This window comes from Dioscorea cayenensis, chromosome 14 (genome assembly GCF_009730915.1).
Source record: "Dioscorea cayenensis subsp. rotundata cultivar TDr96_F1 chromosome 14, TDr96_F1_v2_PseudoChromosome.rev07_lg8_w22 25.fasta, whole genome shotgun sequence".
Classification (NCBI taxonomy): domain Eukaryota; kingdom Viridiplantae; phylum Streptophyta; class Magnoliopsida; order Dioscoreales; family Dioscoreaceae; genus Dioscorea; species Dioscorea cayenensis.
This window is the reverse complement of record NC_052484.1, coordinates 16,825,883-16,850,540: the sequence shown is the minus strand read 5'-3', so window position 1 is coordinate 16,850,540 and position 24,658 is coordinate 16,825,883. Positions and strand designations below refer to the sequence as shown.

At 34.4% G+C, this 24,658-nt stretch overlaps 3 protein-coding genes across 3 annotated transcripts; 2 read left to right on the top strand and 1 right to left on the bottom strand.

Moving 5' to 3' along the window:
* The first annotated feature begins 4,509 nt into the window (after window positions 1-4,509).
* LOC120276194 (54S ribosomal protein L12, mitochondrial) lies at window positions 4,510-8,150 on the top strand. The gene is made up of 3 exons (XM_039282920.1): window positions 4,510-4,673; window positions 5,189-5,296; window positions 7,455-8,150. Exons 1-3 carry the CDS (start codon window positions 4,510-4,512, stop codon window positions 7,966-7,968), a joined length of 786 nt encoding a protein of 261 aa, XP_039138854.1. The 3' UTR covers window positions 7,969-8,150.
* Window positions 8,151-8,605: 455 nt separating this feature from the next.
* Window positions 8,606-12,074, bottom strand: LOC120275085 (DNA-directed RNA polymerases I and III subunit RPAC2). Its single transcript, XM_039281579.1, has 4 exons — window positions 11,940-12,074; window positions 11,567-11,673; window positions 10,517-10,593; window positions 8,606-9,179 (listed from the first exon to the last, which is right to left on the bottom strand). Exons 2-4 carry the CDS (start codon window positions 11,665-11,667, stop codon window positions 9,034-9,036), a joined length of 324 nt encoding a protein of 107 aa, XP_039137513.1. The 5' UTR covers window positions 11,668-11,673; window positions 11,940-12,074; the 3' UTR covers window positions 8,606-9,033.
* Window positions 12,075-15,768: 3,694 nt separating this feature from the next.
* On the top strand, window positions 15,769-19,882 carry LOC120276386 (amino acid permease 2-like). The gene is made up of 7 exons (XM_039283113.1): window positions 15,769-15,927; window positions 16,020-16,161; window positions 18,058-18,282; window positions 18,366-18,459; window positions 18,543-18,900; window positions 18,999-19,220; window positions 19,305-19,882. Exons 2-7 carry the CDS (start codon window positions 16,092-16,094, stop codon window positions 19,713-19,715), a joined length of 1,380 nt encoding a protein of 459 aa, XP_039139047.1. The 5' UTR covers window positions 15,769-15,927; window positions 16,020-16,091; the 3' UTR covers window positions 19,716-19,882.
* Window positions 19,883-24,658: the final 4,776 nt, after the last annotated feature.

Here is a 24,658-nt window from a genome sequence, read left to right as displayed (position 1 = left end):
ATTTAAATGTATTATAAATGAGACACATTCAAAGATGCTGTTTTTTTCATCCAATATAATGCAAGAATATGATTATGATCTCACAACACTAAGTTAACTGTGTAGAATTTCAAATAATAAACATACAAACCCTTCATAAATATAGTTCACGGCCAATACATTGAAGAAACTTTTACAGCAATTGATGAAAAATCCTCACATTCAACCAATGCAAAAAAAAACACTCATCCAATTTTATGTTGAACAACAAACTTACTGGTAAGATTTATATGATCAAAGAATGCACACCAACATCAGATTTTGATAAAGATCATTTATTCTCTAACAAGTAATTGCTAAAATAACTGAGCCCATGAACATGCATGAAACGAAACTTTCATGATCTCATAAAGAACTTTAATCTAAACCCACATCTAGGATAGTTTTAGTGTTCATCAACTACAAAAAAAAATCAAAAATTCCAATCCCTAACCTTATCTATATTTGTACCTGAAAGAATTCTAAACCCACATCTTTGTACCCAAAAAACATTAAATCCTCCTAAAATCAACCATAAATTAAGGAACAAAACTTCAGAAATGAAAACATGGTAATATATAACTAATACATGTGAGGAAAAAGCAAATGTCAAGGAATGAAACTGAAAATCAACCTAATCTTGCTCATTTGTTGCCATAGCATCGGACGATGATGTAGCTCACTACAACAATGTTCTTAGAGGGCTAAGGGTTCTCAAAATAGGAAAATCATAGAAAAACTCTAATATTCTGGGTGTTGATCTTCTCAGAAGGAAAAAACTCAGAAGAACCCTAACGTTCTCAGTGTCGATCTTCTCAAAGAAAACATCTTAGAAGAACCCTAATGTCCTGGTGTTGATCATCACGAAGGTGAGAGAAGATGGACAATCTTTACGAGGGTGAGAGGAGATGGGACGTTTGCTCTTTGGCGCGGAGAAAATAAACTCCTCCACATGTCATTCTAGGTGGCAGCAGCAACTTCTTTTAGGTGAGACGTGGCAAGACATGTAGGAACGCCGTTGACAGAGTTAGGCTCGGTGACTTAAATATGTCATTCCCCGACCCGTGGGCCCACGGGACGTGACAATCACCACAGCGATCCTGAGGAGGGATACCCCGCCACTCAACCATCATGACGCCGCAAGGCTGACCAATACACCTGGAATTCAACAATATCTATCGCAGATATAGAGCAGAGTGGAACGATGTTACACAATGATAGTAACAGCAACAGCAATAGCAACAACAACAACAACAACAATAACAACAACAATAACAACAACAAGATACTGAAAATATAGAGATTCACAAATGCATAGGGAAACAACACTAACAACAGTAGGAAATGCTGATACACAAAAGTTTAAAAGTTATTTAGATACTGAAACCATGCAACAAGGTTTTCTATACACTAGTAGATCCATAAGTCAAACAGCATGTTCCATGACAAAGATAACATACATGAAATGAAAGAAATATAGCATAAGATGAAACAGTAGCAAATGCCCAGTACGCTGCCACACAGCCACACCTACTACCTGCAACAAATTGGGAGGAAGAAAGAGGGATGAGTAACTAAAGTTACTCAGTGAGGGGAGATTAGCACAACTCTAGTAGAAATATACCAGCAGTAAAAATAATAATAAATTATCAAAATAAATACTTTACCAAAACAATACCAGTTTAGAAACATTATCACATATAATAGAAATATTTTAAAAGAAATAAAATAACATAATATAATACCAAGAAAACCCCTTTTTACCCCAACTAGGGTTTACACACCAAAACCATAAAACATACTTTCAAATACAAGTAAAAACAACTAAACGTCATGATTTTAAAATAAATAAGCACAATACCCAACACTCACCCAGCATAACATGGTCTATAAAACTCTCTAAACCTTTACTGTGGCCATGGCTAGGTTCAGAGCCGTTACGGTACTCATATCCTTGACATTGACCCATCGGTTCAGCGGTTGGTGACTCCGGCTACCTGATGAATATCCAATCAAGGCTCTACACTCCCACCTGAACTGGCACTCGTAGAAATCAGCCGGTCTACCATGCCACCTCAACCAGGCTGGCCGTAGAGACCGCCTACTGCAGTAGGGTACCACCAAACAACTCACACAATAAGTACAACTCCACTAGAGTACAATAGTCATCCATAATCATAAATCAATAACACCTCGGCCATTTGCACGAGAACAAGATAAAACACAAGCAAAGCTCAAGCTTTTTAACACAAATTAATATACAAATCCCAACATAAGAAACCACATGGGAATCCTTTCCTTTCAACAATCCGAAATGAGTTTCAAGCCTTAGATTTCACAAAATCAATGATTTTCACAACAAATCCCAAGTTTCACACAAAACAAGGATTTCGCAACCTCGTGGATATATATATATATATATAACTCAATCACAAATCCAATGATAACAAATCAAATGCCAAAGGAGACATCCAAGATCTTTCTCAATAATAACTATCATTCACCAAAATGCCAAACAAGTATAAATCAATAAAACTTACTTAAAACATGATATATATATATATCTAGCTATTGGCATTCTTCTAATAAAGCTATGCACAATAATTCCACTCACAGAATTGGCGATTTGTCTTCCTCGCAAGCTACTCGGCTAAATCTTTACCTCGAGCCAAGACTTCTTCTCCTTGCCAAAGCACAACAATATTTAGCAAAATTAAATCAAACAAGGAAAACCCTAAGTTTTTCTAACAAACAATCCTAAATCTATCCTAGGGTTGGCCCAAATCTAGGTATAAAGGTTACCAATGAATTCCTGGGTTTTAGCTTCACTCTAGCCCAAAGAAATAAAAAAACAACTAAAGATTGTCAATGCTACAGTAACCTTGGGGTTGCTACAGTGAGACCCGTCCCTTATACAAGGATTTTCTCCCAATTTACAATTACAACACCTAAACAAGAATTTTCTTCACAAACATTCTCATACATGAATAACAAGTCATTGGCTTCAATTTGAGCCTATAAACAACCAAATCCATGAAGAAAATCTAAATTTTTTAAAAATTTCTAAAAACAAGGAAATACGAGGAATATACGGGATAAAAAGCTTGGATCGAAGCCTATACCGTACTCAAGAGGATGTGAGAAAGAGAATGAAGACTTTGGTTCGCTGGAAAAGCTCACCAAAATAACCCAAGAGAAAATGCAAGGTTCAGCCAAAAACAAGGAAAGAAGAAGAAGAAGAAGAAGAAGAAGAAGAAGAAGAAGAAAGGAAGAAGGGTTCTAAGGAGAAATTCGTGATGCTATAGTAACATGCTGCTGCAATGTCCGATATGCTACAGTAACCAGGCCACTATAGTGTTGTGCTGGAAAATCTACAACAATGGGCTAGTTAAATCTACAGGAAAAACTAGTTATAACAAAATATGCGTGAATTTAAAGTATAGGTAGTTAATTGAAATTTTTAAAATTATGGTGACTTAAATAGAAGTTACTTGAAAGTTGGGTGACTAATTAAATAGTTTTCCCTTAAATATATGTAACTGAATAGGTATTTAAACAAGTTGAACAATTAAATCACATCAAACATTGCAAGAAATAGTTATGAGACTATTATTGAGAAATCATAATAATAAGTGAGATGGGAATAGTAAAACAAACAAAACTTCATTAAATGGTCACACAAACACAATATATATAAGTGAGATGGGAATAATAAAAGAAAAACATTACATCTTATGACCTCCATGTTCCAAAAAGTAATAATTAACCAAGCAAGTTTAATTGAAGTGTCTTATTGATAGGAAATAAAATATAAGTGAAGCTAAATTAGTAATGGATATCATTGTGACTAAAAGTGCAACCAAGAAACGAATGGATGCAAATAACTCCAGAGATATCAACATAATGATACTCTCTTCCAAAATATGCTCAGATGTAGTATTCAAAGAGAACAAGCAATTTGTAACATTCAAAATAAAGCAACAATCAAAACATCAACAAAAACACACATACACAATTAATATAATTGACCAGCAAAAATACAAACAACTTTACAGACATGAACTAAGCCACTCCCAAAGAAACCCTAACCCTAAAAAAAGTCTAATTTTGACGCAGATATCAACGAAGACTAGCAAGTTGGGACATGGCCAAAGACTTCTCGAGCTCTTAAATGGTGATGGCGACCAAAAATGGCCAAGTAAGGATTCATCAGCAAATTTCAAGTAGTGGATAGAGATAAAACATCAAAACCACAAACAAACTAAAAGAGATCAAGCCTTATGCCTTGCAATAAAGGTTGTAAATGTTGTCACAATAGTGCAAGAGGAGTGCTATCGACACGATGAGCCGAAGACTGACATAGTCAGCCGAAGCCAACCGACGAGGGGCTTCACAATACCAAAATGAGATATACTAGGGCTTCCCTACAAATTAGAAAGAGAGAGCAAGTGAAGATTAGCCAACAACCCATCAAAGAGAGACTCATGAAGAATGGTGGATGATGGCGGTCGGAAACCCAAGCAGGAGAAATTGAGAAAAAGAGCAGAAAGTAGGATCACCCATAAAACTGTGGCCGAAGTCACTTCAGCCACATTAGCGAAAATCGCCAAAGTCCACTTCGGCCGATTTTTCACCGAAGTCAAAACGAGGAAGTGGTGGAGTTTGGAAGTATCCTATCTTCACTTCAGCAAAACAAATTAACACGTCATTCACTTCACTCCAGAATTAGTGAACCAAACACGGTCTAAATATGGTATTAATAATTGAAAAAAATTTAATTTACACTTATTCATGTAATAAATGTCTATGAAACTTTGTAAAACTATTTGTATGAAAATAATTTCTATTATAAGAAGTTATTCATATTATATTTATATATAATATTATCTTAAAACCCCGGAGTGAAATGATGATGAAATGCGACAAGCATGTGTTAGAAACGCGCATAAGCATAGAGCAAGCTCAACATGCACTTTATGCCCTCACTTTGCATGAGTTAGGGTTCGATTTCGGATATTTCCTAGAACGAACACCCTAAAAATACAAGAGAGTTTGCCTACTACTACTAATAATAATAATAAACAATTATTAATTTAAAAATTTTAGCGAAGTTTCACATCTAAGTGTGTGATAAGTAATTCCAAACATGTCAAGGGGGTAATTGGTAAAGTTCCAGGAGAGAAGAGCTTGAAATTTCTACAATCCCTTGCCAAAGCCCTAGGGCCGTCGCCGCGCGGAGGCCGCCGTTGAGCTCCTCTTCTCCGGCGAAGAACTCGAGGTGAGCTTCTCCATCCCTCGCCTTTCTTCTTCTAGATCTTATGGTGATGGATTGTGTTTGTGCCGGTGATGGAGAGGATTGTGATGGTGCTGATGGTGTTACAGTGATGAGCCTTTGAAAAGGCTCATATTCTCATTTTGATTTCTCCTGATAAGAAATTGATGACTTGATACTTGGAAAAAAAAAGTTTTTTTGGTTGTTTTTGGTTCACATTTGGTGGCAGGAGTGAGACACCAAATGTCAATGTGATTAGGTATTGAGTTTTTCTGTTTGTAGAATCATTACTGTGAATTGAGAATTTTCGAGCTTTCTCTGATATTTTAGATTGAAAATCTTATTCTGTCATTAAAATGTTAATTTTTTTGTGTATAATTTCTTGTTAGTATGATAAGTTCATTTTGCTTTGAATCATCATTTTTGGGCAGTGAAATGGGTGAATTGCAAATCATAGATCATCAGATTATGAGATTATTTTCAGACTTAATCTTTCAAGTCAAGCACTTTTGGTGTTGTTGTGTTTTTCGTATTGATCTTTTTGATGCTGAAGCTCTTCATTTGAACTAATTAAACTAAAGGGAATTTATTATCCTGAAATAAGTGACTTTGTCCATGCCATTGTTTTGAAATCTTAAATTTTTCAAAACAGATTTTTTGCTGAAGCATCAAAGCTTCTCTTAACCGGCAATGGTGGTTGTTACAAATGGAGTTGGGATTTGCATTCGTTAATGTGTGCCATTCAATACTTCTTTTAGCAAGCTATTCTTGTGGTATGATTTGGAATTTGGGAAATGCAGTAAGGATATGTGTTAAGGATGACTGCAACATATGTAGGATGCTTGGCGTTATGTATGATATAACTAGAAAAATTATAGTTAGTACATTAGGGAAAAAAAAAGGGGGATGAGGTATATAGAAGCTTTTAAGGGTATAGTTGGTCTTATTTGGGAATTCTCAAAGGAAAGCCCTACAAAGAGAAGTTCCCTTGTCCTCTTAAGGAGGGCTGTGAGACTCTTCTGTTATTTTCATTTTACAGAGGTTACAACAGTGGAGGGTTCATAGAACAACAAACATAGTTTTTAATAAACCTGGACACAAGAGCATGGTGGTACTCAATCTTAGCATCCTAGGTTCTATTTCATTAATGCAATATGTGGTTCAAGTATTGGAGAGGTTAAAACCGTTTGCATTTTATGCATTGTAATAAAAATTTTATTGTTGTTCAAGTATATGCTATTCCCTGCACCAACATTGACATTTACGCTTACAACTGTGGAGGGTTCATAGAACAACATACATAGTATTAATAAACCTGGACACAAGAGCATGGTGGTATGCAATCTTAACAGCCTAGGTTCTATTTCATTAATGCAATATGTGGTTCAAGTATTGGAGAGGTTAAAACCGTTTGCATTTTATGCATTGTAATAAAAATTTTATTGTTGTTCAAGTATATGCTATTCCCTGCACCAACATTGACTTTTACGCTTACAACTGTGGAGGGTTCATAGAACAACATACATAGTATTAATAAACCTGAACACAAGAGCATGATGGTACGCAATCTTAACAGCCTAGGTTCTATTTCATTAATGCAATATGTGGTTCAAGTATTGGAGAGGCTAAAATCGTTTGCATTTTCTGCATTGTAATAAAAATTTTGTTGTTGTTCAAGTATATGCTATTCCCTGCACCAACATTGACTTTTGCTCCCCTTTTTTCCTAGAACTGAGATAAAGTCCCCCACACAATGGTTAAAAATATTTATCCAGGTTGCCATGCTCTCCAATTGCAGAAATTATAACATTTGCCGAACAGCGCATGTTAGAGTAAACCTCTTTATTGTTGTATAATGCCTCAGCTTTTATGCAATTGGTCTCTGCATACTCTTTTAAAGTTTTATGTCTTAACCAAAAAGACAAGACATGCTTGCAATTGCAAAACTAATACACATCATTTTTTTATTAGTTTTGTAGAGAATCAACTTGGAGAAGAGAGTTGGAGCCTCACATCTTGCTATGTTGTTGATGCCACAATAAGATATTGCGTCCCTTAGGCTTCTCTTCCACATTTTCCCTTGATTGCATTTCAAGAATAGGAATAGGACCACGATGAAGCTTGCTGCACTATTAAGACGTATTAATGGTTCTGCCTACTCCAGGAAACCACACCAATGCCGGCGTTTCTGTGCTGATGTAGCTCCAACAGACACCAAGCCAAAGAGATACAAGTACCCAGAAGTCTATGACCCGTATGGACCAAGACCTCCTCCATCTGAGAAGATCATTCAACTTGCAGAGAAGATTGCCACCCTACCACATGCAGAGTTGAAACAGATTGGTCCCACTCTCCAATTAAGGCTCAGGCACCCCAAACTCCAAACTATGTCAGCCGCAGGTCTTAATATGGGGCAACAAACCGGTGCCGCCTCTGGAAAGCCTGAGGAGAAGAAAGCAGAGAAAACTGCATTCGATGTCAAGCTGGAAAAGTTTGACGCTGCAGCAAAAATCAAGGTGATAAAGGAGGTCAGGGCATTTACGAATCTAGGACTGAAGGAAGCTAAGGATTTGGTAGAGAAAGCACCGATTGTTTTGAAGCAAGGGCTCACCAAAGAAGAAGCCAATGACATAATTGAGAAATTAAAAGCAGCTGGTGGTGTTGCTGTAATGGAGTAGGGAAGAACACGATGATGAATTTTTGTTTTTGTGTGTGTCACAGATTGAGCTTGATCTGAGGAACAAATTTTTGTATCTTTAAAATAATCTTATCAAAGAATTCTTTTAATTGATGGATTCAGACACATTTTTGTATCCTTGAGATGTTGGTCCTGTTAAAGAATGGTTCATGCAATTGTTAATGACCAGGTCTAATTCATATGTTTTTACCAGCTTCTTGATTAAATCTTATTATATTATAGAATTTTCCATGCGAATTAAAGCCATTGATTTTGAAACCCTTTAACTTTAAATTCATCTTGAATTTATTTTGTAGACAAGTTGCATGGATTGAAATTTTGATGAGAAAGATCAAAGTCTTTTGCTTTAGGCAACGTGGCTCTCTGGTGTGGTTGAGGCAGCAAAAGAAAATTAGTACGGAAAAAGAAGGGGTAAAATAAGAATTTCATGCAAACCAAATAGATGAGGAATTTTATCTTAAAAAAAAAATAGAGATTCAAAGGGTATTAAAAAAATCAAATAACCGAAGGACTTAAAGGAATTGATGGATTTACAAGTAATTTATCCATATGTTTAGTCATCTTTAATTTCAAGTACAAAATTAAAAACTAACGAGTGTAAAAGAACAAAAATAAGATTTTGAAATTGTAGCCTTTGTTCTATTTTCTATTCTCTGTCAAAATAATATCTTAATTAATATTGTAGCCATCTACATTGTAAATGAACCACATAAACAAGTGAATCCTGAACATCTTACAACACAAGCAATTAAAAGCTTATAACCGGCCCCAAAAACGGATACCATTTAGCGAATACCACAAGAACAATGTCTAGCTAGATTCTCATGTGACGGTACTAAGACATACAAATCCTTCGAAAGTTAAGATTTTGGATTTTTTTTTCCCTAGCTGTCAGCACACGTACTATTTTACTGAGACCAAATGAGCTTAGAAGAATTATAAGAACTACGGCATCATAATGTCCATCTTCTCCGTCTTTCTATGTCAATCTGAAATCAAATACTTGTCGAAGGTTGCTTGACTTAGCTTAGAAGAGCAGAGAGTTTCACCGGTTGCTATTGATGTCCATGTGCTCTACTTTCTCTGTTGCCCTGAAATCATTAACAGTATCATCGAAGGTTATCCTCACATGTTTGCACATCAACATTAGGTTCTGGAGTGCATCCTTCAATACATCCTTTGCAGGATCACCTGTTAAATCAAGGAGTAGTGAGGTTGAGAGATGAGGGCCAAAAAAAGACGCGCTTTAAGATTACCCATGGAAGTGATATTTAAAATGGGATATAATTTTTATCGAGCTGAAAATTGCTCATATTAAGTAACACACTTGTATACTGGACCAAGGCCGACACGAGGAAGTGCTTTGACAAGCAGAAAGTCTTGTATTTTTGTCTACTTCACAATTTATATTTTGGAGGCAAAATGACGAATAAAAATTCAAAGAGGAGCGCCCTTTTAGGTCCTCGTACCATATGTGTATCACTTTGAGATTAGTTTTAACTTAGTAATTTTGATTTACATCGTACATTTATCTTTGTTTTTTCTTGCAGTTCACTAGTCTCAAAGCAGCCGATGGATGGTATGATGGCCCCCCTCTAACATTTCCTGAGGAGCTCCACTCATTAATTATTGTCCCAAATTGGGTGTGACTAATGTTACGGTCATAAAACAATTAAAGGAAAATCCAATGCATTTTTTGCCAATAATCTTAAACATAGTCCAATTCTGAAATTCAAATTGACTAAATCTTGAACAATCTATCATTTACACAAAGAATTACTTGAGGTATATCACAAATAAACACAATCTGTCAAACGCTCACTCAATGCTCTGAAATGCACGGGCAAGTTTGTCTATTACTTAAGGTTGTAGCATATATTTGCAATACCCCAAACAACAAAGTCCTGTGCTCTATACTTCTATGTCATGTTATCAGATGTGAAGTAAACTTTAATGGTATCTACACTAGCATGAAAGCTAAATGGTCAAACTTAATAGCCAACAACATATTTCAACTGTATTAAATGCTTGAACAGTTTATTTCTTGCTAAATTAATTTACAATGGATCTTGACGTTTAACTGCCTAAGTCAAAGCTCAAATAAATAATTAACCCAGTAATCTATGATTTGTGAAACAAATTTCTTACATAAGAATTGTTACAAAGCTTTAAGCTTGCATAACCTTGATTACACTACCACTTCTAATGATGGATTTAATCATTTAATAAAATGGCATAAATACTAGAGCAGTATCATTCCTCGATATCTTAGAAGGCAACATATATATGATGAAATTATTATTCTTGATATTTGGTTTTAATTTGTAAGGTAAGAATCACTAAAGAGGGATAGGCAAATATATGAAGAAGCTGAAATGATATATATATGGTTTCAAAATAAGATCAGAACAATAGGTGCTACTTTTTATAAACATTATAATTGAAAAACATGGCATGCACACTATGCAGGGGCAATTGAGCGACAATAGTAAACAACTCACAACAAAGGCAAACAGGTTCACAAATACCTGTTGTCTGGACTCTTATGTTGACTTTGTTATCTGAAGGATGAGGGATGCTGTACCCAGAAAACTGCACTCTTGGACTGGAAGTTTTGTACCAAGCATAATCAGGAAAGTTTGCGTCAGAAGCTATATCAAGAAAAGCAGAGGATGCTAGAAACTTGCAATACCAAATGTGACCATTCTTTTTATTTTGGCATTGAGGACATAAGAAACTCATATTATTGATATTTTAAACAAAAGCACAGAATTTTGATAACAAAATAAGGAAAATTCTATTTAATAATAATGGAAAAACACCCTAGGAAAAGAAGTGATTAGGCAGGCAAAAAGAGTAGAGCAAAAACATGACCTCTGCCTCTTTACGTTAGGGACAAATATTACGTGGAGTATTTGCTAAACACCTACTTTTGTCCAATTCCTCATATACACAAACACACACACATTAATTTAAAAAATACTATCATATTAAAGTGCAAAACTATGCTGCTTCACTAAGACAGATCCCAAATTAAACAAAAAAAAAACCCCTTACACCAAAAGTTTCAAAATAAACAAACTAATTAGCTTCACACAATTAATCAATAGATTAAAGAGCAAATGCAGAGCTTGAAAATGGAAAAAGACCAGTTCCTGTCCAACTTGATTCCTTAGCAAACACTATTTCCATGATGACTCACTTCCCACTTCTAACCATCAAACCCATGTTATCATCACTATCCGCACCCAACTCACCATATTTATGTGATTATGAAATACTTCCTTTAGCTGTTGAAACAACTATCAACTCTAGCGACAAAAAAAACAATATCAAAGATAGGCAGGTTTGGGATTCTATAGAAATTGTTTCTATAAGCTCATATCCACACAATGCCAAAGCTCAAGAAACTATAGTATAAATGACAATCTTGCTATGCTTCTTTCCATTAACTACTCTACAAACTTCAGGCAGATCAATTCAACAAAAATTAGACATTTGACTTAAGGTAAAATTGATAAGATGCCAATCACGCCAAACTGAAAAAAAAAATTAGGTTTTGTTAGTGAAGTACTAACTCTTGATTCAAGGTGAATCGAACAGAGTTCGCCAAGGTATGGTCCTCGTCAATCAAAGAAAACGTCGAAGAGCTCAAATCCGTCAGTGATCCGTGCTCCATTCCTCACTGCAAAAATCAAGAGTGAAATCCAACAACTAATCAAAACGAAGTTTACAGAAAACATCAGAGAAAGAATTCGATCATTGATAACAAGATAACAATTTTCAAGATAAAATCCATCTCCGATGGTTCATCGTTTCAACTTCTTCAGTACCACTCCCACCACCGTCGCCGCCGACTTGACTCTTACTCAGCACCACCCACCGGTAACGCCACCACCGTCAACGACACTACGAATGAGAGGAAGGGAGATCAGGGACGGAGAAACTCACCTGAATTCCGGCGACCAGAGACTGCCGACGAGATCAAGCGAAGGAGAGAAGGGGATCAACGGCGGCACTAGGGCAAGGGTTTGAACGAATTAAGAATAGAGAAGGATTGATTGCGCCTAAATTGAAATGTTTCTCAATTACACCCCTGAAAAGTTTTAAATTTCTTTTAAACCCCTCATCTTTTGAAAAATATATAGAAAATAACATGAAATGGAAATAATGAAAATTACTTTTCCTGTAATAATTTGATTTTCTTAATTTCATTTCAATCTTTTATTTTGTGTTAATACTGTGATTTTTTATTTATTTTTATTTTTTTTTTTTTTTAGTTCTGCCCTTACTTATGTTAAGTTTAACTTCCGTGTAATAATTATTTTTAATTGATTTATAAAATGAATCTTCACATATTTTTGGGATTTTTTGAGGAAATTTACTTAAAATACCTTAAAATTTGAAGGGTTTTTTTTCAATTAAACCCTGAATTTGTATTGATTTTCTTTAATCAAAAGCAAAAAAGCTTATTTTAAATCCTATACAGTATATAAAAAAATCAAATAATTTTTTTAAGTAAAATTTGTGAATGAACATTCCCTACTAATTTTGGTACCTACATAGCATGTTTGAATTTTTTTAAACAAATGGTCTAGCGAACACGGCAAAAAACACGAAGCCGTCTAAGCCTTTGCTTTTCATTACTGCAGAGGAACCTCTCCATCCTCAATGGGGTTATTGATGTAATAATTTTTTCACTTCCACTTCTAATGGACCTTCTATATTTTTCTCTTATTTTTTTTATGTTATTGTAGTTATATTTGTACCTAATTATTGGTGTAGTTATCTCTCTTTTGTATTTGTAGTCCCATGTACTTCTTTTTTGTTTAATGAATGTGATTTATCTATTTTTGAAAATAATATTTTAATATTGGGAAAAATGAAAATCAAAACTTAATGAAAACAAATAAAAACCTAATAAAAAATAATAGTTCTCTTCATGGCTGGGCTCAATCATTTTGAGGGTTTTGATGTTACTTCATTTATTAAGTTACTATTTGGAGTAAAGCTTTGATTGTTTTGAGATATGTTTCTTGATGTCTAAAAACAACAGATAAAAAAGAACATAGATTTGTAACATAAAAAAAGAACGAAGGGAGTAGTAAATACTCAAAAAACTTCTCAGTTTACAATTTTAGAATTTTACATCATACTTTTCATCTTATATGATACTCCATCCATTGTAAAATACAAGTCATTTTTCTAAAAAAAAATTATTTCAAAATAGTTATCATTTTATAATATCAAGGCAATATGTATTTATTTTTTTCAATTAACCCATCTTTAATTTTTAAAATTATATAAATAAAGAGAGTAATATGAAAATATATAGTTCCAAGAGACTAATTGTTTAATAATTTGATTGATTTTTATGTTAAATTTTAAAAAATTTAATGTTATTTTTAATTCTTATTCCTTGACATGTATTTTGGAATGGATGGAGTACATATTTTCCATAAAAGCTAACCGGGCATTTAAGTCATCCAATTTATCCATACTAAATATCATGATGATTTTTAATATAAAATTTTGAAACATAAATGAATATTATCTATCACTAATATAGTAATTAAATAGTAGTGTCATTGTCATCTATGTACAAAAAATTGATGGTTTTTATTCTCTTCTATAATATGGTTGAGAATTTAATGTTTATATTAATGTGAAGTTTTGTGGGTATCAAAATATATAAATTTAACTGTATTTTTAAATCACAAACTACCAAATGACGTTGAAACTTGAAAGATTGCAGCATCAGCAATTAATTAGATGGCACCTTTATATAGCACATCAACTTGCATGCCAAGACGTGTCACATAAATTAAAAAAAAGTTATATAAAAAAATATTTGTTGAGTCATCTTCAATAATAAATATTTGGCTCCTAAACTTAGTAGTGGTATTGAAAATTCCATATATATATATATATATATATATTTAAAAAATTGACAAATGACCATTAAACCTTAAATCAAAGAGTATGAAGGTATCAAAAGGCTAATATTCTAGTGGTATTTGGTCTTATCATGGAAAATAAGGATGAAAACAATCAAAATATATCGAATTCAATACTAGTTATGAACAATAATGGTAATAAAGTCATTAGTTATGAGTGCAGCTCGCAGCTCAAACCCCTCATCCTTAACTAATGATATGCGGGTTGGATGATTAATTTTCAGTTTATGTACATGCCCTTAATGTATCATTGTATATAACGTAGGTTGCTTTTATTTAAAAAAAAAATGGAATTGGATGTAGATTCGGTAAAACCTGAAAATAAATGTAACTATGAGCTATTTATATTCACAATTAAATAATAATAAAAAGAAAAAACTATCTTTGCAATTACAACTGAAATATAAAAAGTATTCAAATAAAAAAATTATGCGAATTTTTATTCATGTCATTCTTAAATATTATGGCCCATGTATAACAAGAAAACCAAAGAGGCACTTAACTCCTATGCTATCCAAATGCTTTAATAAAAACTACATGTAGCATAATAAATGATGATTAAAATTCTTCTTGTTGGAAAATTGTTATTTTTTTAAATCATGACACATAAATTTTATATAATCTTATTTGTAATAAAAAGTTATATATAAAATTAAAAAAAAAAACTAAAAAATAACTGCATATTAAATTGTTGTTGTCTTATATTTCTATTGATTATGATTAAAATTAATTACATGTCTTTTTTATATCTCTGCTCTAGAACCGAAAAACTCAGAGTGAAAGATTTCATGCTTATACTCAAGTGTGACCTCAATTTTATTAGCTCTTTTGTCTAAAGGTGACTAAAACCAAATTTCAAAATTGTGCCTCTAACTTGTTTATTTTTTTTTTAAATAAATGGCTATATGATAAGTTTGTCCATTTTTTAATAGCTACTAGCACTAGTTATCACTTAAATGAAAATATTCTAAATTTGTAAGTAAAAGTTAAAAGAAGAAAGACAAAAAAGAGTACCATATGAATAAATTTCAAAACCTTTCATTTATAATTGAAAAAAAGAACGGTGGATTAATTTTAGAAAAAAGAAGTGCATTATTTTTAAAATGGCTATTAAAGGAAATAGTAAAATTAATACATTAGTTGATAAATAAATTTCTTTAAAAATTAGTCGAAAAATTATGGTACTAATTAAACATTAACTTAAAATATTTTCATACCTCAGTTTATTGTTTTTAGTTTTAAAAAATATTTGAAATTATATGATATTAATTAAGTATTAAATTAAAAAAATTAATATCTTAATTTATTATAAAAAAATTATTATTTAATATTTAGAGACCTCTAAAATTAGGAGGTTGAAGTAATGGTTTCAATAGCCTTATCCTTACACCCTCCTTATTCATGGTGACCTGACCTCTATACAAAATCCGGTCAAAGCGGCTAACTATATTGGTAACTTTGTGATATGGGTGGTGAAAAATTCACGCTAACAATAGTCTCTTGAACGCCATCCTTCTCCTCTTTGATTGAAACTACTCTAAGATACTTCATCGACATAACTGGTGGATCATGCAGCATACCTCTTGTACCACCATTTTACTTAACATTTTATCGTTTGTTTATTTCACTTGGATCCCTCTTTTAATTTTAATAAAACAGTGTTCATCCTTTTTTTTTATCCTAAAAATAAAAAAATAAAAATAAAAATCTCATGATTTGGAAGCTTGTGTTACTTTTAACAAGGTGGCAAAATTAGGAACAACATTGAATACTATGGGGCCAAAACAAAGTGCATGTATATAGCAGTCTTTAGCATGGCATGAACACTTTATTAGGTTCTTTGTGCAACAGTGGAGAGGGGAGCATTGATACCAAAAGGTTGCACTTGGCCTCAGAATAGTCCCAATGCTTTACAGAATACAACTTCCATAAATGGAAGAGATGATGGAGAGAGAAGAAAGAGACATTGGTCAGAGTGTGAGGTGAGAGAAAAGAGTTTGTTAGTAGCCATTAATGGCAAGAGTCTTAGCATTTCATATATGAATGCTTACCTTGTTTTTGTTTCATTTCTCAGTTTCAAATAGCAGAGCAAGTTGGCAAGTTTGAGAAAAAGAGAGTGAGGTTTGGATTGTGGGAGTGAGAAGAGATGGATACTGAGCAGATTGTGAGGAAGGAGAGCATGGAGGTTGTTGATGATGATGGTCACCAGAGGACAGGTAATCAACTATCTCCTTTGCAAAAAAGTTTGTTTTTTTTTCTTCTTTGTGTGATTTTTCTCATGCTGTTGTTATTGTTGAGGTGCAATACTGGATTTTGCTTTCAATTTTGTTTGGTGAATGGATGAAGGAATGCATGCTGCTGCTCTTTCCTGGTGTTCATGTGTTTGATTTTCGGTCTTTTACTTCATTTGAGCCCAAATCAAAACCCTAATAAAAAGTTAATGCGTTTTTTTTTTCTTTTACAAATCATAGAAGTTATGTGGCATCCCCAAGCCACATCTTTCTGCAAAAAAGTTATTTCCTTTTTGTAGCTTTTTTGTGATTGTATATTAGAGTCTAACTGCATGCTTACCACTCCTCAGTTTCATTCCTTCAAATAGATGCATTTTTTAATTGAATTTTTCAATAGTTACTGAATATATGAAGGGATGCATGCTGCTCTTGTGGGGCATTCATGTATCTGATATACAAAAAATTGCTGTGATCTTTAGTCTTCTTCCTAATTTGAGCCCAAAATTGAAAACTCTAGAGAAAAAGTGTTTTTTCTCACATATAAACATCAAACTTCATGTTTGTTACTCCCATTTTCATTCTTTCAGATATTTTGTTGTCATTAGGCCCAGCTTCAGCAAAAACCTCTAAATCAGAGTAATTAGTTCCCTTTTGTATAAACCTTCCCAAAAATAACAACAGAGTGTACGTATGCATACTGAATAAGAACTTATGAAGACGATCAGAACGAAGAAGATGCTATTTATTTATGTATATACGTATATAGCGCAAGTGTGTGCACATGCACTCAAAAGAAAGATTCAATGCCATAGGAACTTATTCTCCACTATTTTAATGGAGCCCATGGATTTGATGGTTTTGTTCCATGCCCCCTCCACTATAAATTAAGAGTCTCATTTATATTTTGAGAAAATAATCTTGCTTGGTCCACCAAAGTAAGCTGGATTTCATTCTCTTTTTTCCTAGCAATTAATCTAAATTATTTGTTGAGATACCACTGATTCATTGTCTTTACAAATGACTTAATATAATGGCGAACTCTAATGAAAAGGGTCCTTGTCTAATTGTTGACACCATTGATGGTGGAAGTTGATGAATGGATTCCATCAACTTTGGTTTGTATGAGGTGGCAGTAATCTTACCTATGATTGTTCACTTAAGTGTACTATATTTGTTCTTTCCTAGTTCTTTAAAGTCTAATCATGGTTAAAGTCAAGATGTATTTCCTAATCATGTCCTTAATTTCGTATGGTATTTAAATATATGATTTATATGTTTCTTTACTTGGAAGTGCTTTATTTTGAGGAGCTCTTCTCTCCTTTTGATTTTCTTTTGAACATGTTCGTATTATAATTTTGTCTTGGTCCAGGCACCCAAACTTTAATGCATTAATTATTCCATTTGATGTGATAACATACAACTGCCTTAGCTTGGTGGAGTAATCATGTAGACTTTGAAAAATAAAGTTATGATACATCACACTCATGAGTGACATACATAGACTGCTTTCAGAAATTTTATTCGATATTTAATTTAGCTTTTCAAATCACTTCCAATACATTCATATAATCTAATTATGTACAAGTAATGGCTAAATATGATTTGGTCTTTAGGATGTGCACATCCACTAACTGCAGTGCCTTTCTTAATCTGCTCTTATGAGCAGCACCATGCACTATCTGATTCTGTGATTCCTAATGTCTTATTGGAACTACTAATTCTTTACAATTAGTTGGGAGAGATGAAGAATGATAAAAGCAAACATATGTATAAATATATGAGTTTAACATAGTTGAATTATTATTATTATTATAGAGCAAGCACTATGTCCTCTAAATACCGTCCTGTCACTGTATTTATGTTCTGTAATATACTAAGCAGGGACTGTGTGGACTGCAACGTCGCATGCCATTACTGCTGTGATAGGATCTGGAGTGCTTGCATTGCCGTGGAGTGTAGCTCAACTTGGTTGGACCATTGGACCAGCTACGCTCGTTGCTTGCGCCTATATTACGTACTACACTGCCAATTTACTCTCTGACTGCTATCGATCTCCTGACGGGAAAAGGAACTACACCTATATGCATGTTGTGAGATCATGCCTTGGTAATTTAATTCATCCTTTTAATGTTCTCATCCTTCCATAATCAATGTTCTTCAACTAATCTTGTGTCGTATTTTTCTTGCAGGAGCAAGAGATGTATTTGTATGCGGTATTGCACAGTATACGCTGCTTTGGGGCAGCATGATTGGTTACACAATCACAGTTGCAATGAGCATGATGTATGTATTTTCAGTTTTTCACTGTCAATGAGAACATTTTGTATTATGAATCCAATCTTATCTTTGCCTTTGTGTATGCATAGGGCTGTTGAGAGATCAAACTGCTTCCATCATAAGGGGCCGAACGCAAAGTGTGGCGCATCAGGAAACTTGTATATGATTATATTCGGCCTTGTTGAGATTCTGCTATCTCAATTTCCGAACTTGGAGAAGATAACTGTGCTTTCGGTTGTTGCTGCTGCAATGTCATTCACTTACTCTTTCATTGCTTTAGCTCTTTGCATTGCCAAGTTTGCTTCTCATGGTTCAATCAAAGGGACTTTGTTGGGCGTGAAAATCACCGGCGATGTGTCTGCGTCAACTAAAGTTTGGCAATCTCTCCAGGCTCTTGGCAACATTGCCTTTGCGTATACTTACTCCATGCTGCTGATTGAAATTCAGGTATACTTGAAATCTCAAATAAATATACATTCAGTTTTGCAATTTTTCAAATACATTACCAACTATGACTTCAATATTTACATTTCTTGATCTTGAAGGACACTCTGAAATCACCGCCACCAGAAAACAAAACAATGAAAAGGGCAACCAGATACGGCATCGGTGTCACTACAATGTTCTATGTATCACTTGGGTGTGTCGGATATGCTGCCTTTGGAAATACTGTTGTTGGGAACATCCTCACCGGATTCTACAACCCCTTTTGGCTTGTGGACATCGCCAATATCGCTGTCGTTATCCATTTAGTTGGAGCATATCAGGTGTACAATAATCAAAAGATACACAAATTGAAATCATCATCAAATTTTATTTTCTTTTGCTAATAATGCGGTATGTTTTTTCAGGTATACGGGCAGCCAATTTATGCAAAATACGAAGAATGGCTTGCAAACAAGTGGCCTGAATCTGCATTCTTCCACAACGTATATGCAATAAGATCATTCAAATTTACCCTATGCAAGCTGGTATTCCGCACTGCCTTTGTCGTCCTCACAACACTGATCGCAATGATGCTACCATTCTTCAACGCTGTTGTCGGCTTGCTCGGCTCCGTCGCCTTTTGGCCACTCACAGTGTACTTTCCAGTGACAATGTACATGACTCGTAACAAGATCAAAAGGGGACACAACCAGTGGTTTGCACTGCAGGCATTGAGCGTGGCCGCACTTCTCGTCTCTCTTTTGGCTGCCATCGGTTCAGTTGCAGACATTGCGCAACGTCTCAAGCATGCAACAATTTTCAAGACTCAGTTATAGATTCAACTGTGTAATTCAGTAACTGAACTTTGTGTTCTTGTGTTTTTTTAGCATTGTAGTGATCTAAGACTGATTGTTTTTATTATTCATGTATGTCATCTGCCAATGTTGAAACTATTATATGCTCTTATGGATCAAAGACAAGACCAACATTGCATTGATATTCAGTTTCGAACAGAGTGACCGACTAGATACTGTTAATAATATCAACAGCAGAGCCAATGCTGATGCCATGAAACACACAATATGCTGTTAATGAATATTGCTATTCAAATATAGTAATTCACTATTCAAGGTAAAGAGTAGAAAGAACATTTCCTATTAGCATCCAAACTCAAGAAATTTTCAAGCTCTTAGTGATAACATCCACTCCAAGCAGAGAAATATCCAAGCAATATCAAGCAACATACTAATAGAGTTCATCAATCCATACTTCAAATAACAAGATCACTAAAGCAACAAGCAAATCAACATAATTGAAAGATAAAATAACCAAGCGCTCCAAGAAGCATCCCAGTCCCCCTCTCCTCTCCTTTCAGAGATGAGCCTCAAGCTTTTTCTTCAGAGATGCCCCCCTCTTCTCAGACTCCAGCTCTTTATATTCCCCATAATGAAATCATTGTAGCGAATATTCGCTCTCTTTTTCCTAGCCTTTCTCAACATCTCATTCTCTACAGTTGATTGCATGCATCTCCATCCCTTTCATCTGGCTATCCATGTGTCCCACTAAGCCCTGTCCCTCAATTCTCAGAGAAGAATGCCTCGCTCCATTTGAGGATGATGCGCCTGCACCCACATGTCCTCCTTTCAAACCCTCACACCCATCATTTTCTCTCCAATTCTTTCTTTAAACCTGGGCATCAAAGACTGCTACCTTATGTTTCTCCACCACGTTTACCTCTTCGATTGGTGAGGATACCAACCTTTCCCTCCCATCAAAATAGACCTTATCATCAAGGTCTAATGTGGATATCGCATTTTGTAATAGAGTGATGTCTTCCCACAAGCTAGCAAATGTTGGAAGGCCAGACCATTGCACCAATAATTGACGAACTGGCTTGGAGTTTCTGAGAATGGTATGAGCCTGCAGAATGTACTGTGGCTGGATGACAGGACCCAACTCATCAGTTAATGGCAGAAGAGGTTGTATGTTATTAGGTGCAGCTCCCACATAAAAGGCTTAAGAACAGATGCATGATAGACATGATAAATTTTAGCTCATTCTGGTAATGCTAGTCGATAAGCAATAGGTCCCAAGCACTGTAATATTTGAAAATGACCAAAATATCTCATGCTCAATTTGTGATTTCTTCGCAAATATATAGACTGTTGTCTATATGTTTGTAAATTAACCATAACCCAATCACCCACATTGTAATTAATCTAACAACATTTCTTATTAGCAAACCTTTTCATCCTCTCCTGTACTTTAATCAAACTAATCTTCAATTATTGCAAAACTTTATCTCTCTGTTGTAGAAATTCAGCTACTGGAATTGGATTAACATCATCTAATTCATAAACTATTAAAGTAGGTGGATCACAACCATATACAACTTTAAAAGGAGCCATGCCAATGCTTGTATGAAAAGTTGTATTATAAGAGAACTCTGCCCAAGGTAGTAAATCCACCCATGTCTTTCGATTTTCTGCTATAAAGTAGTGAAGATAAAGTTCCCATTTTGCTAAATAAAGATTGCCAAAACTTGCTGGTAAATGCTTTATCTCTGTCACTCACAATAGATTTTGGAATGCCATGAAGTTTTGCTACCTAAGTTATGAAAACTTGTGCTATTATTTGACTTGTGAAGTCAGCCTTTGAGTGGCATGAAATGACCATACTTCGAAAGTCTATTCACCACAACATATATGACTGTAAATCCTTTAGACAAAGGTAAGCCCAATATGAAATCCATATAAATCTCCTCCCAAATTTGTTGTGGTATTGGCAATGGCTGTAGAAGATCACTAAGGTGTGTATTTGTAGTTTTAGCTTGTTGGCAAATAAAACAAGGCTTAACAAATTCATTAACATATTTCCACATGGCAAGGCAATAAAACTGATGTGCCAATCTAGCAGAAGTCCTTAATTGGCCAGCATGACCCCCCAAACAATAATGATGCATGAAATTCCAGTAATAATTTGTGCTTAATGTAGGAGTCATCAGGAACTGCAATACGATTATGACACCATAATTAATTCTATTTCCAAGAATATTTAGAATGAGTACTACTGACGTGCTGTAATTCTTGAAAGATTTGTGTTTGAATTGTGGGTCTTGTAATTATAATTGCTTGATGTCTTGCAGCAAAGAGCAATGAGAACTAGAATAAGCCATAAAAACACATGGAAAGAGCATCATTAGCCAAAGTTTCAGCACCTGGCCTATACTTAATTTTAAATCAAATCCCAACAGTTTAGGAAGCCATTTTTGTTATTCAGGTGCTTGAATGGATTGAGTACCCAAATGTTTGAGAGCTTGCTGATCAGTTTTAATGACAAATTTGTGGCCAATTAAATGTCTGAACTTAGCAACAACTTCAATAATAGCATATAATTCTCTAATATATGCTATTTGGGACTCCATTTTGGGTGACATCTTCTTAGAAAAATAAACAATTGGATGCTTATCTTGACTGAGTATTGCTCCAATTCCAATACCTAAAGCATCAGTTTCAATTGTAAAAGATTTAGAAAAATCCGGCAGAGCTAAGACAGGAGCAGTGGTCACAACAGCTTTTCAAGGTGCTTGCACCTTAGTATCATCCATAGCACCACTCCATCAATAGAGACAACATGCCCCAAGTACTCCACTTTTTGCAATCCAAAACTGCATTTAGAAAGCTTAGCAAACAATTTATGTTCCAATATGGTAGACAGTACTTTCTCCAAGTGTTATAGATGTTAGGACCAAGATACACACTGTAAATAAGAATAACATCAAAGAAAACCAAGACATATTTTCTTAATGCAAACTGAAAAATTTGATTTACTAAGGCCTGAAATTAGGAATGTCAGTGGGGTGGGAATCCCGTTCCCAGGGGGCCCCTGGGGAGCAGGGATTCCCGAACATCCTCGCAGGGCGGGAGGCGGAAACTATTCTTCCCGCCTAGCGGGGCTGAGGCGGGCGGGGATCCCGCGGTGGAGTGAGCGGGGAGGGGAATTTTTTTCCCTGAGGGAATTTTTAACCGGGAATCCCGCCCGTGGAAAGCGGGGATGGGGACGGGGATCCCATTCCCCACCCCGCCCCACCCCACTGACATTCCTACCTGAAATGTAGCTGGTGCATTAGATAAGCCAAAAGGCATAACAAGCCACTAAAAATGCCCATGGTGTGTTCTAAAAGCCGTCTTAAATTTGTCTTCAAGTTGCAATAAAATTTGGTGGTAGCCAGACCGGAGATCAAGCTTAGAAAAATAATTTGCTCCTTATAATTTGTCTAACAATTCATCCACAGTGGGTATAGGAAATGCATATTTAATTGTGATGGCATTGAGGGCTCTATAGTGAGTACAAAACCTCTAAAATCCATCTTTTTTCTGACTAGCAAAACAGGAGAAGAAAATGGACTTGTGCTAGGTTCAATGAGACCCTCATGAAGCATTTGAGTCACCATAGTCTCAATCTCAGTTTTCTGATTGTGAGGGTATCTGTAAAGTTTCACCTTCACAGGACCAGCTTCAGGCAACAATGGGATTGTATGATTATAAGCTCTAGATGGCGGCAATCCAGAAGGTAGAGCAAAGACCAATTGATATTTAACTAAAATTATATAAAGACTGTAAGGTAATTATGCAGGAAATTGTAAGTTAATAGAATCTGTCAATGCAGTCTGTCTATCAGAATTTTCTATATAATATTGATCATCTTGAAAATTTGATACTGATAATGTATAATATGTTGCTATAGACTTGGTGGAACACAATTTGTGTAATTGATGCACTGATGTTAAGTGCGGTTTCAGATGTTTTTCACCCTTCAAGGTAATAAACTGATTGTTATAATAAAATTGAATTGTTAAGCTGCTATAATCTGTGATATGAGGTCCTAAAGTGGCCAACCATGAAGCTCCCAGAATGATATATGCCCCCTCAATAGGAAGTAAATAACTGTGAATTAGAGGGTATGATCCTAAATAGTAACCTATAAATTGTTCACTAGACCTGCACATATAAAGAATTGTAATCTCCCACCAACACCTTAAATGATGGAATTTGAAGTACTAATAATTGTAAAAATTTAGCAACCCTTTTGTTGAATAAAATTATCATCACTTCCTCCATCCAATAATATTTATACTGAGTGCCCATTCACATACTACAACAAAAATTGGTTTTTGTGACATTTGTCATATGTCGTAAAATAGCCAAAATAATTGGAATAGCTTTATACCAACATTTGTAACAAATGTCGATTATATGTATAATTGCCAAAATCAGTATACTTTGTGGTGACATTTCCAAGAAACTTGTACCTATAAATTTGGACATTTATTGTGATATTTTCCCAACATTTGTACATAGTCTCAATATGAATTTTATTCCAACATTTGTATATGGCTTGAGCAACACTTTTTTTATTTTGTACAAAATTTGCAGATGTTGCCATAAGTTTTTATCATATTAATTTTGAAATATTACAACATTTATAATTGTTGTTATAAAGATTATATAGTAATATTTGTTAAAGGTCTATTAAATTACTTATAATGTCAACCTTTTGTAAACATTGGTTTAACAAAATAGCAATTATGAATTGCAATTTAAGTCGATATTTGTAAATATTGGTAAATGTTATTCATTATATCTAATTTTAAAATTAAATGTCATTTATAACAAGAATTATTTAGTAACATTTGTTAAATGTCTTTTAAAAGTTTTACATTGACATTTCATAATTGTTGTTTTAACCTTATAGTATTTGTGGATACTAAGGAAATACA